General features: G+C 37.9%; 1 protein-coding gene across 2 annotated transcripts in view; it reads right to left on the bottom strand.

Moving 5' to 3' along the window:
* LOC116718935 (chromodomain Y-like protein 2) overlaps nucleotides 1-13,400 on the bottom strand; it is a 34,899-nt gene that overhangs the window by 8,594 nt on the left and 12,905 nt on the right. For both annotated transcript variants that reach the window (XM_032561239.1, XM_032561240.1), the window contains exons 2-3: nucleotides 7,464-8,070; nucleotides 1,550-1,767 (exon numbers count right to left, since the gene is read on the bottom strand). In XM_032561239.1, coding sequence (XP_032417130.1) covers nucleotides 1,550-1,767; nucleotides 7,464-8,070 — 825 coding nt within the window. The remainder of the gene's footprint in view (nucleotides 1-1,549; nucleotides 1,768-7,463; nucleotides 8,071-13,400) is intronic.

The raw sequence follows: 13,400 nt of genomic DNA, 5'->3' as shown, positions 1-13,400 counted from the left end.
TTCTTTATTTGACACCAGATAAAGGCAGGGAGAAACCTCTGGAGGCAGGTTGTACTGTTCCAATTGTCGCTCCATGTTGATTTTATGAGGGGAGTTTAACTGACATAGCGTCAGCAGGTGATCGAGGAGACTATGGAAATACCAGCAAACGCAGCTTGGTGCAGATTTTGCATCTTTTATGCCTGTAGAGAGAACACAGCTGGTACACCAGACCTAATCAGAAATGCTTCTAAAAATAGGGAGACCCCGCTACCAGTGGGTGCAATGCATTCAGTCTTTGCCAAAAAATATTTGTTGCTTTTAATGATGCTCCTGCAAAATATATATCTTTGTAATCAGAGTGGTCCTCTTGGAAATACTTGAATGTTGTGCAGCATTGATGGTGCTACAGAAAGATCAGTTGAAACACTGGAAATCTTCTTTAGGGTCTGCACTTCTCTCAAAAGGCTATTACAAGCTTCTTTCCTCTTTGAATCACCAGCATAATCTTTTCACTTGTTCAAGTATCATCTTGCCTCTGTGAAAACAGATGGCTGAACTCTGGATTAAATGGCCTGTAGCCCTCATAGTAAACTTTTCAAAGCTGGCTTTGGCAGGAGGCAGAAGACATTTTTTTTCCAGAAGTACGCTAATGGCAGCTTTATGCAGCTGACACCATCACACTGGGCAGATGTCAAACTAAACTGCTGCTCCTCGATCTGGCACATAAAAAGCTCAGTTGGAGTGGTTATGGTGCCTTGCAAAAATAACTTGAATCCTTTAGATTTACAGATGCTCCCACCTCAGCTGTGGATCTCTGCATCTACTTGAAAGTCACTGTGATCTTCTTGATTATTGCTCTCGCCTCATTTCATGTAGGTGGTCACGTCTTAAGGATTTTCACAGTTTAAATGTCTTTCCAACTTTATTCCTGACTTGTCTGGTGTGTTCTTTGGTATTCTCTATGTTTTTGTTCATGAATATTCTCTGGCAAAGATCTGAGGTCTGGAGAGAACAACTGAATTCATACTAACTACACACAGGTGGTGTCTGTTCAAGGATGTGATTGATTGGACTAGGTTTTATTTAGGGAGGGCTATCGGAGCAAAGAGGGATGAATTCAACTGCACCACACTTTTTAGGTTTTTACCTGGAAAAGCGGTAGTCTTCTGCTGTTTCACAGAAATACACTAGTTTGTGTAGGCCTACCCAGTACATTTTCAATGAAACACACTGATGTTTATGGATGCAATCTGGCGAAATGTGGAAAAAAATTCAACAGATAGAAATCCGTCTTGTAATATATGGAACTGATTAGCTTTACTACACATTTCTTATTTTTACTGCAATTCTCTGTTTCAATATCCTTGAATGACCTTATGTAGGGATGGTGCTGTAGAAATAAGCTTACATCACAGAACAGCGAGTATTCCTAAATGCAACCCAATACTAAATGTGAGGCATTTAAAAGTTGCCTTGAACTTTATTTACCAATACAGCACTGAACAATACCCCCAAGAGGGACAAGACAAATGAAAAGGAAGAAATTGTTGGCAGGTTTTCCTCTCACCTCTGGTGTTAGAGCATTGTTGTCTGTGGTTTGGCTGGAGAGCAGGACATGCGTAAAGCCCTCCTCCTTCCTGACCACAATGTCTCTGAATCGACAGTTGCTCTCGTTCTGTCGCACGTTATACCTGAGCCGCTTGTCAAACACGTAGCCTTTCTCCTCCGCCAACTTCCTCTTTACTGAGCTGTGCAGATGCATCTTCCCATTGGTGAGAGAGGAGCCTGAATGAGGGATGACAGAAAAGATCATTTTTATTTCTTTCTAAGGGAGTTCGTATTTGACAACTTATGATTAAACTCCATTTGCTCTTTTTGCAGCTCAGTGTGATGTCAGCTCTTTTCATGTGATTTTTGTCAAACACATTCAAATTGATGGGGAAAAAAATGGTAAAATAACTGCAGTTTACAGAATAATTCTTGTTAAAACAGAAGAAAAAAAATCGCTTGCACATCTAAGCTGGAGCAGAAATGAGCTCTGTGTTCAGAAAAAAAAAAGAATCACTGACTTTCATTTTCACTTAAACTGGAAGTCAGTGATTATTATCTGAACCTGCAGATAACCTGCAGACAGTCTTAAGGACAAAAATTATGACCATTGTTTTTTCTACTGAACTTTACTTGTTGTGTTTGTCTCTTAGACAAAGAAAGTGAAGGAGAATTGCTGTGAATAACTGTCTTTTCATGACATGTATTTTACTTCTGGATCAGCCTCTATATATTTAGCTGTGTCTCTCCTAGATGAAGCCACAAAAGGAGCTACTCCTGCTTTAAACTTATGTCTTTAACATAGAAACTGTCACTACCTGCACACTCACAGTGATGTATTGCGCCAAAGTAATGACACAATGCAATAAACTGTCCACTGTTGCTTCATGCTTCTTTAGGAAGAGGGATTGCTACAAAGAGAGGTATCAACCACAAAGTGTGTTTTCTAACCGGGAAAAAGGATAACACTCCGTAGTGTGTAATATAGTTGGTTGAAATTACCTTAATGAGATGCTTCTTATAGGGATCTACCAGTCTGTACCATTAGTCTTAGAAAAGAGAGGTGTGAGCCTCTGTCTCACACCTGACAGAGGCTGTGAGATTTTTAAAAGATCTTTTGAGTTTACAGCCTGGTTCAAGTCTCCCCATGGCATCTCCATTAGATCAAGATCTGGGGTTCAACTCCACACAGATCTTTCCCTTTCTATATTCCCATCCAACCCTTGGTGGCTGGGAATATATACAAGCAACTCATTGGAACAAAGTGTGTTTATTTTTCTAAACTGTATAAGCTTACAATTAGTTTAGCTAAATTGAAAAAAAAAATACATGTATGCTACCAAAATACTGGTACATTTTGGGCTATTGTCATCTCCATTGCATTTGTATATTTACAGATGGTCTCACATTTTCATCAAACACCCTGAGATACACTTCATGGTGGATTCTATGTTTATTGTACTGGCCAGGTTCTGCAGCAGCCCAACAGCTCACACCATGATATATGAAGCTCTATGCTTCTCACCTGGTTTGAGATTATTTTCCTACTATGCTGTACTTTGTTTACACAAAAAAGCCCTCAGTTCTGTTGTGCAAATAATTCAGACTAAACTATCCAAAGAACACTATTCTAGAAGTGCTTTTCTTTGAGACATCTCATTGTGTCCCACCATGCTTTTCACTCTCACTTAAACAGTCAGGAGCATACCATCAACAAAATGTCTAGACAAAGTAAACTTCCTTCAAAATATTTAATACAGACCATTTAATCATGTGCACCTGATGTGATAAAATTGTGTGTAATTTCAATTACTCTAAGTGGGAATACATGTGGAGCTGCTGTAATTTATTGAATTTCTTTTTTATATTTCATTAACATTTTCAATTTTTATTTGCTTATTTAAATGAGATTTTTTTATTGTTGTTGAAATAGATATTAAATGTTCATAAGTCCAAATATGTTAGACAAACACACAGGTGTTGCATGGTGTCCTATATTTTAATTTAAGTATTGAACGGAATCATCCAATTTCACACGTTATTTCTTATCCCTTCAGCTCTATTATGATACTCTTTAATTTTCTTTTTTTCATAACAGATCTCATTGTGTCTCAAATATACAACATCTGGGGGACTCAGCTTCAGCCTAATATTATGTAAGAAACTGGAGGAAACTGAGTCACTTCTGAATGAGCTTAATAGCACATCTGCATCATCTGAAGGCTTTTTCTCAATTCATTCTCTGAAGTTTCACGGTAGACTTCAGTGAATTCCAGCCTGATTTCATTAATATTTAAGAGCTGCAACCTTGATTTGTAGCACAGTCACACTGAGCAGAGGATTTCCGTCAAAGCACAACCTCAGCTTATGACGTCAGTCAGGTGGAAAAAAAAAAAAAACAAGACAAAGAACAACAAGTTTAGCAAGGAATTCATGTCTTATCCAAGAACATCTTGACATGATGTGGGAGTACACAAGAGCACAAGTCACTCAGAAAAAAACACCACTTCATTCACAACAACCCATGCGGTGAGGCCTTTTCACTGTACTGCCAATTCATCCAATATTCAGAAGGATGACTTTAAAAAGCATGTTTTTTGACAGACCGTTTTTTTAAGAAACAATGATTTGATTTCACCTCTGAAGTGCTTAAAGAACATTCTTAAAACTGACAGTACTGTTAAGGAAATGGTTGTGTTCAGTTGGTGGTGATCTGGTCCCTCAATAGTTTGTGGCAAAAGTAGCGTGCCTCCAGAAGAGTCTCTTAAAAGTGAATAATATACTTTTGTGAATTTAATTTTTGAACCAAAACCAGTGAGACTTTATTGGCCACAAGAATTTATTTTGAAGCTGCAAGGTTTTGTGCTGAGAACTTATGAGATTGTGGACAAAGACTGGGTGAGAATAGTCCCTATAAAAATAATAAGGAAAATAATGAACATTCTCCATGAACATGCTCTTTTTAACACCTCACTTGCCCAGCTTCCATTTAAATATCCATAGAGAAATAGATATGTTAATGTCTGTTCTCATTTCTGATAATATATTTGTTGTGATTTTAAAGATTTGGAACATTTGTGTCAAGTACTGGCAACCAAATATATACTGTTTACATATATATTTACATACTGCAGTGGATTAATGAGTGGAGCTGAGGTTGTTGAATGAGATGAGTGAAGTATTCTTCTGAGGATTAGGAGATTAGGATGTATAGTGGCTGTCAGAGTGACTGATTGCTATAAGACAACACAATAATGTGACCTTATTGTTAGCATATAGAGAATGTTACATGGATAAACACCTGACAGATAAAATATTTATCCTTGTAAAGCATGTTTAAGTTCACATTCTGGTGCACCTGCTAAGCGTGAGTAACATATGGAAACTATTTGATCTTAAAGGAGTCCTCCTTGAAGAGAAAGTTTATTTAGCTGACAGTTATATATAATGCTATGATTCCATGATTAAACGGGAAAATAAGCAAGATGGTAAATGCCTGAACTGCTGTCTTTTCCTATATACATTTTGGTTAGCGATGGGCCTGGAGGGGAAATCTCAGTAATTGGGAAATTAACTACTTTAGTAATTTTTACCCAAAAATCCAATATCTAGGTTTTTACTTTATTTCTTTGTTTTCAAAGTTACAGCAGCTACAAACCAATGCAGCACCAAGAAATGGAACGATAACAAATTGTCCAGACTCTTCTTTACACATCAATACAAATAATAAAAAAAGAGAGGAATCCCTGTTGATACAGATTTTTGCTAAATCAAAAAAGACTTGTTCAGAACAGCAGTAATGATTAACTACCATGGATCAGACCCTGGACTGTGACCCAAGAGTGAAATTCAAAAGGTGTTATCACCTCTCATTGGGAGCTTTAACAAGCCCCAGTGTGTAAAACCACAGCTCTCTACATTATAAATGTGAGGCTGCTAAAGTATTCAGCACTAAGCTCTATCATAGAGTACATTGATTATCATGGAATAGGAAAACTCTGTCATAGAGAAAAAAAAGCATTTTAGAAATGTCAATTTTAAATTGCAATAATTGGAGGAAAATATGTGATGCTTAAAGGATTTTTAAATGATAACCTACTTCTTATTTTGTCTTATTTTCAGCTTCTTTATTGATCAGGCTTCTGAGAGCATTTGAGCCTATTTGGACAGTCATGCCATGTAGTTGGATTCAAACAAATGGGATGAGATTAATAACTTGGATACTTATAAATGTTAAAGTTTTCTTCATATTGGATTTGTGAAAAGTATTGACTTGGTCAACTTTTAAACAACAAAACTAAAAACAGTTCTGAAAAGCCTTTTCTTGAGACTTGAAGGCATGAAAATTTCCCTGAAAAATTCTTCCAAGGGTTAAAATATTTGTTTATGACCCGACAGTTAGAAACAAAATAATAAAAATGACATAAATTCAAGAAACCCAAGAAATAATGTTGCATATCCCCAGTTTAAATTAGTTGGCAATGTTTTACCATGCTTCTGGACCAGTTCAGAAAAAGCAGTCTGTGCTCGATACTTTTTGTGAAAAAATACTCAGCAATTCAGTTAAAGGGATAAAAAAAACTCCATAACAGCAGTAAAGCTTCATTCAAATCACAAAGCTTATAGTAGAAAGGTATGTTATACAGTTTCAACTCTCCTGGAGCCTGCAATGGGTTTCTTTCTGGACTTATTTGTATTTAACTCTGTCCACATTCTTAAACTCTTACCAACTTTCCCTCTCCCCACAGTATCAAACTTATGTTTGATGCTGTTGTTTTACTGTTGGGATGGTGTATTTAGGCTGATATGGAGTGTTACTTTTCTAATGTCCAAATTTTGGTGTCCTTTTACAAGAGCACCTTCTTCCAGTTGTGTTCACCACATAGTTTGTGACAAACTCCAAGTTGGAAATTGTATGTTTTCTTTTAACACTGGCTTTCTTCTTGCCACTATTCCTTAAAGGCCAGATTTGTGAACAGCATAGATGTCCTGTTGACAGGTTCTCCCACCTAAGCTGTGAATTTCTGCAGCTCCACCAGGATTACCGTGGGGGTTTTGCAATATCTTTGAATGTAATTGGTGGAGTGAGATATCTGTCAAAATATTACACCCATCTGTGTTTTGTACATCATTAATGACAAGGGGATGCACACATGATGAACTGTGACATAAAGTGAAAAACCAACAGGAGCAATAATGGATGGTCAATATTTTTGCCACAATCTTTTCTAGGTGGAATTTGTCATTGTGGGGGGTGTACAGAGCTGATTTGGATTAGATATTTAAGTACAGAGCTTAACTATTTTATTTTCCTGGAAAAGGTTAAGTTCAGGAAAAAACAAATCATTTTAATTGATTTTTTATGTTAGACTATGTAAAACTGTGTGAAAAAAGAATTACATATTTCAAAAATACAATTTTACTAAAAGTGACTTAGGACAGTTTTTTACTCAGCTAACATTTACTGAACCCATTTTTAGCATTAATTCCCATATATAAAACAATAAGCGGTTGAAACTAATTTGAACATTTAAGGATCTACAATAGAGCGATAACTTTATATAAATGCTTTCCAACTGCATTCTTCAAGAGCGGGCTTTTCTGCATATCTTAAATGTTTCCTGCTCCACCACATCTATTTTACATGACTCAGCATGTTGTCAAGCTCCATAGAGACCTGGAAATGAACATTAACTTCATCCAGGCGCCTTGAACAAGAGAAACATCTATAACAAAACAGGACACTAGCCACTGACGATGACGTCTCTGCTTTACAGGCAAATAGATCTTTTTTTTTGCACTTACCACCAGCAGGGCAGTGCTGTGTTTGTGTTGTGGACTCTATTGTGAAACCTGTCACAAATCAACTTTTTTTTTAATGTACTATAATCTTATCTGGGCTTACCATACGATTTGCTCAGTTAACATCTTACCTAGTTCAGTAGTGAACTGTGATCCAGTGGTATCTCTTTGTCCTAGTTCTGTTTCCCCTCTATCTGACGGCAGTCTATGTGACCTTGGTGCTGTACTATACACAAGAGGCTCCATCTCTCCGTTCTGAAGTCCATTATGAGGAACCCTCAATAGGGCAACACAGTGAGGCCCACTTGATGGATGAGCCTTGTATGTCATGGCTTTGCTCATTCTCTCCCCTAAAGGAGGTTTCCCAGCACCAGCACCTACTTTCTTCTGTTTATGAGCGAGTCCCGACCCTCCACTTCCAATTCCTAAAACGGGTCCAACTCTCATCCCCACAGCTGGACCACTAGTCCTTTTCTTCTTACGGGCTTCAGACCGCGCCCGGGAGTTTTCTGTAGCTGAATGTTGGCTGGCTGTGAGGGGCTCCCCGTGGTTTTTTGGGATCTTAGGTCGTTTGTGTGAATGCCATCTTGAGCTGTTGAACTGGTCGATGAATTCCTCGCAGTGCATCAGGTGATGCTCCGGTTCCCAGGTGTCCTCCTTACGCCCATAACCTTTCCATCTGATCAGGTACTCCCACTTGCCCTTCTTGTTTCGCCTCTTGTCCACAATCCGCTCCACCTGAGGGGAACACAGATAAAGCACATTAGGGTTGGATGCAAAAAAAGGTTGGCTAAAATATTTTATCAACCATTCAAGATGGCTTGTGTATGCATAAAAACTAAATTTCCCACTACATGGTGCTAATATTAGGCTAGAAACAACAGCAACTTCTTTGGAGAGCAGCAAAGGGTTATCAAAGTATTTAATATTTCAATATGATTGATGCAAAAAAGGAATTCTTTGTATGGATTATGACACAAATGAGTATATTCAAACTAAACTGTTTTAATCTCGCCAAGATGAAAATAGCTTGGGGAGCACTGCAGAGACAGGCAATCTGCCCCTTCAGTACCTCGCAGACGGGGACAGAACTATCATTAGAATCAACGGTGAGCTGCTTCTAGAAGTTTAAAAACTCTGGTAGCATAGCTAGTCAATCCTCTTTAGTCGAAAAGGCAAAGGCAAAGGCAAAAGCGTTATTCTGAGGAACTTTGCTGATTAGGCTGACAAACAGGAAAGGCCAAATGGTGGTGGTAATCCTTGATGCTAGCTAATGTGTAGCAATTACCCAAATAGACAATAAATACACAGACAACACATATAAATAACATGAAAATTCTGCACCACAACAACCCTAGCGGCTGATCACAGCAAGTCTGTTCCTCTGTATAAGGAATATCCTGGTATAAACATGTAAATTTTATGGTCTAATGAAAGGAGTTATTGAGTATGGTGACAGGTGCTGATAAATGTAGAGAGTCAGATCTGATTCTGAACTACTGATTCTGCTACACTCACTTTGTCATAAGGTCTCCCTAAATTTGGTCTACCCCATCCTGTATGCAGGGAAACCAGGCACACTGATGAACTGAATGGTTAATTAAAAACACAAAAAGAACTACATCAGGATACTTTTTATGAATTGACTGTTAAACACATACAGTATCTCTGACATGTAATAACCCTTTATCCTCATCTAAGCTTGGATTAAAGACTTCCTCACCAGCTACCCACGAGCTGGTAAAACAAGCCCACTTTGCTTCCTCACCTTGATGCTTGACACATCCGAGAGAGTTAAATTCACTAGAGTGGTGCGACTTATTACTGGACGGGATGACTCAGCACACATGAAGGAGGTTCAGGAAGTGGCACAGCAGCACTCCATACCTGCTGCTCAACACTAGCAAAGCCAAATAGATATTGGTTGACTTTAGGAGACAAAGACAGGATGTTGTCTGACTCCATATGAACAGAAACTGTGAGGAGAGAGCGTCATCTTACAGGTTCCTGGGGACATTCATCACAGAGACAATCTGGGGGAACCAAAGCAATGGCAGTGATTTACTGTAGGTGGCACATCAGGGTGCAGCAAAGAAACAGTTAAACCTGCTGAGCTTTTACCAATCCACCACTGAAGATTGTGATGACATCTGTTTAGCTATGCTAAGCTGGCAGCTCGGCTTTGAAGCGGAAAGCAATACAAAGAATAATAAAAACCGCTCTGAGCATCATCTGTTGCACCTTTCCATCCTTAGAAGAAAAAACTCTGAATGTAAGAATGTAAAGTCACCCTCTGATTTTACTGACCCATTATAACATCATTCCCTGCAAAAGATGGTACAAGTATATAAAATCTGAAACAAGTAGACTTAAAAACTGTTTTTTTTTTATCAAAGTTGCTATGTTGTTAACATATTTTATCCCCACCAAACCCACCAGGAAGGGAGGAAGTAGCCCCCCCATTTAATCACGTTACATTACACAAGGTATGTTCTAGGATCTGATCTTTGCTCCTTTTTTTTGCTTACAAACAGCTTAAATATCAGTAATACCATCTTAAAATTACAAATCTACTAAAACCCTTCAGACACAGACAAACCTTCTGCTGTACTCTATTGTGAGTTTCACCGGGCAGTGACAAAATTTTGAGGTACATTTTGTAATATCTGCCAAGTCCAAGATAAGAGCTAGCCCTCTGAAAAGGAAAGATAAGTGAGCACACTGGAGCCCAGAAAAGCTGTGAGGCGCTATCATTTCTCTAATGTCAGACCACAAGTAAGAGCGTTTTACAGTAGAATTTCACCAGAAAAGACCTCAGAGAACTATGAAACACAAACATCAGCACTTTGAAATGAAAAGTAGCAGAAAGAATCCAGAAAGAACCATGGCATGAGTGAGAAAAGCATACAAATGAGGGCTAAGAGATTTTATTGGATGTTTTTCAAGAATATCAATTAAAAAATTATTTTCAACATACTTTTTGGTTAAATTATGACAGCTTCGGGCCGACCCATAAATGTGCATCGGCCCACCGGGCCAGAGAAGGATAAGCGAAGATCCCCTGATTTTCTCTCATTATGGGCCTGCTGGATGCAATGATCACTGCAGCAGTACACTTTATGACAGTCTAAGTTGCAGCCGAAGAAGCTCTACTGCTACATCCTCTTCAGCTGGAATTTCTATTTACCCATTTTCTCATCTGCTTGTGTTTTATACGTTTTCCATTGGTTCTCCCACAACTGGGTATGACCCGCTAAAAACAATTACCTAAATGGCTCCACGTGTTCCACGTGTTTTTGTCGCATTATTTTTACCTCGTGTATAAGGATATTTATTGGGCATGGTAAGGACACTTTATGTTTCCTACGCTGTTAAATAAATAAAAAATGTCCCCCCTTTCCTGATTGGAAAGGAAGAGGGAACCTGTAAAACTTCAATGTTAAATGTAAAACAGTTGAAAATTTGGGTGCACCTAGCCTGTGTGCTGGTGCACCTTAAAAATGTGTTGGGCACTTTAGTGCCACCAGAGCAAAAAGTTATTCAAGAGACCTAGCTAATCAAATCTTTGCAGCCTTTCACTATGTTGCAGCAAGACAACTCAGAAAAAAGCTACCAGCAGTCTTCTGAAAAAACAAACAGGAAAATGTTTAAGAAAAACCCAAATACAAAGGCAGAAGAAAATATACAGAGTCAGAGCTGACTGGATTTTGTAGAGCATGTGAATGAGTGAAGGTGACACATATTGAACACCATCTCTTCTACTCCATTTGCAGACATTTAGATCAGCTGTTCTGCTGTAAAGTGTGCAGCTTGCTGATTCCCCTGCTCAGAACTGATAAGATCAACATCTGCTTAGCAAAATCCTAAAAGACGCAACATTCAGAGATGACATGTTAATTACGCTATGTTACTGTAAGAGTATGATCACTTTATGATTGATTCTACATTCATGGAATATTTAAAATGCTTTGTTTGAAGCAATTTATCTCATGCCCCAAGTTTGGTGGAAACTTTCCACCAAGTTTCCACCAAACTTTCCAGGTGGAAATCAATATCATATAGCCCCATGTAATCTGAAGAGGGTGTAATAGTTAAAACATAAAAAAAAGTGATGTCTGTCCAAACCCATCACACTCATCCTGAGGGAACTATAGTTACAGCAGTAACTAGGTCAGTATTTACTGATTTTTTATTTTTTTTTGCAGAATCATGAAGAAAACGAATGGAGAATCACTACAGCCACCTATTTTTTCACTTGATGTTTCACCAGACATCTGAGATAGATGGATACGCTGCTGTGACAGCTCATCATAGCTTGACTGACTTTCTCTCTACCCCCTCCAATGGGTTCATGCTGCTCTGATAGTCCCTAGAAGTAGCTTTTTCTGAGAATCGTAAGGTAAATGATGCTGAAAACTTAGTTCACAACTAGAAGGTTACTTATATATTTAATAAAAAAATATTACCAAAGGTCAGTTTTAGTATGCAATTAAAAGTAGGCTAACCTTCAATGTGTATACCTTAAAACATCGGCGAATGAGAGATTTTTTAATGATGTTAAAAAAATGCCTATATTCTTAGCAATTATCTAATTAATTGTCAGTGTTTACCAGGCTGGTTATTATCCCTTTTTTGTCACCATATCAGATTTTTATATTCATTAATTTAGACTTGATTCAACAAATTCTGTGTGGTTGTCCAATAATTAATTTTTCTTTCTCAGGCCAAATAATCTTTTCATCCTTCTCTTGGGAGAAATATTCTGAGCTAATTTCTGTCATGATCAAAGCCTATCCTTTCTCTGCAGTTACGGCCAAGATCCCCATAATCTAATAGATGTGATATTTAGAGTGATAAGCAATTACCGTTTAAAGAGGTGCTATATATTTTAAACCATTTATTTTCTTTCTAAGATATTGCTTTGAACAAGGAATCACTAGAGATTTCACACATCTTTATATGGCATCCTTTCAAATTCACTGTGTAAATTGGAGTTATTTCTGAGATATTCTTCGAAGCTTTAAGAAATCCTTTAGCTTAGATCTGATGCACAAGCAAATCATAACAGCACGAGAAACCACACCAAGAACTGCTAGAGCTCTTGTGGTTAGCACTGTCACCCAACAAGCAAGAAAATTACAGATTTAAATTCCTGTGTGCTCATCTTGTACATGTGTGGCTTTTTTAAGGTACTCCAGCTTCATCCCACAGTTAAAAACATTTTCTAGGATAGTTAGTGGTTCTAAATGTACCATTGAGCTTGCATGGGTCTTTGTTTCATCTGTCACTGCCTTTGTTTTGTCACTTATCTGGAGAATAAAACTCTTTGAACCCTAAGAAGCTCACATGCCCTCCAACCTCCTAGATACCTTCATGAAAAGGCCCCCACTCAGTTCACAACCCAGAATAAGCAGGTTTAGATAATGGATTCATGAATGAACTATTTTTTGATCTAACAAATAGAGGACTGCTTATCATCTGTTAGCTAACACGTTAACAGACTACAAAAGGTTCTAGTTTGGTAAAGTTCAGCAAAAGTGCACATCTGCTGACCGATTAGCATGCCACCTTAGAGTATATATGAAGTAATATGTCTCCTGCCTCTGTTTTTCAAGGTGTGTCATACAAGCTGTATTATGATTAAAACAAAAAGTATCACAGAGAGCAAAATATGTACAACATCTTCATTAAAGTTCATGTGTGTGTATATTATTGTATTGCTCTTACGTAACTGTACACCAGTGCACAAATCAAGTTCCACAGAGATATGGATGAACAGATTTGGGAAATTGAGTGGCTTGCACAGAGCCCTGACTTAAACTTGATTGAGTATCTTTGAAATGAATTAAAACAGCGCTGGTGAGCCAAGTCATTTTGTCCAGCATCTATGCAGGCAGCTGGACGTTTCTAGAAAGCCGTTTCTTTTTAAATGCTTGTTTATGGTTCCAGTGCAAAATTTAAGATGGAATCTTGATATATTCCCTGATTTTTTATTCAAATAGCCTTCTTCCTTTCAAAAAAAGAAGAAAAAAACACCTCAACTGTATTCATGTCAAACAGGTGGATGT

Source organism: Xiphophorus hellerii, chromosome 4 (genome assembly GCF_003331165.1).
Source record: "Xiphophorus hellerii strain 12219 chromosome 4, Xiphophorus_hellerii-4.1, whole genome shotgun sequence".
Lineage (NCBI taxonomy): Eukaryota > Metazoa > Chordata > Actinopteri > Cyprinodontiformes > Poeciliidae > Xiphophorus > Xiphophorus hellerii.
This window is presented reverse-complemented; position numbering and strand designations above follow the sequence as displayed.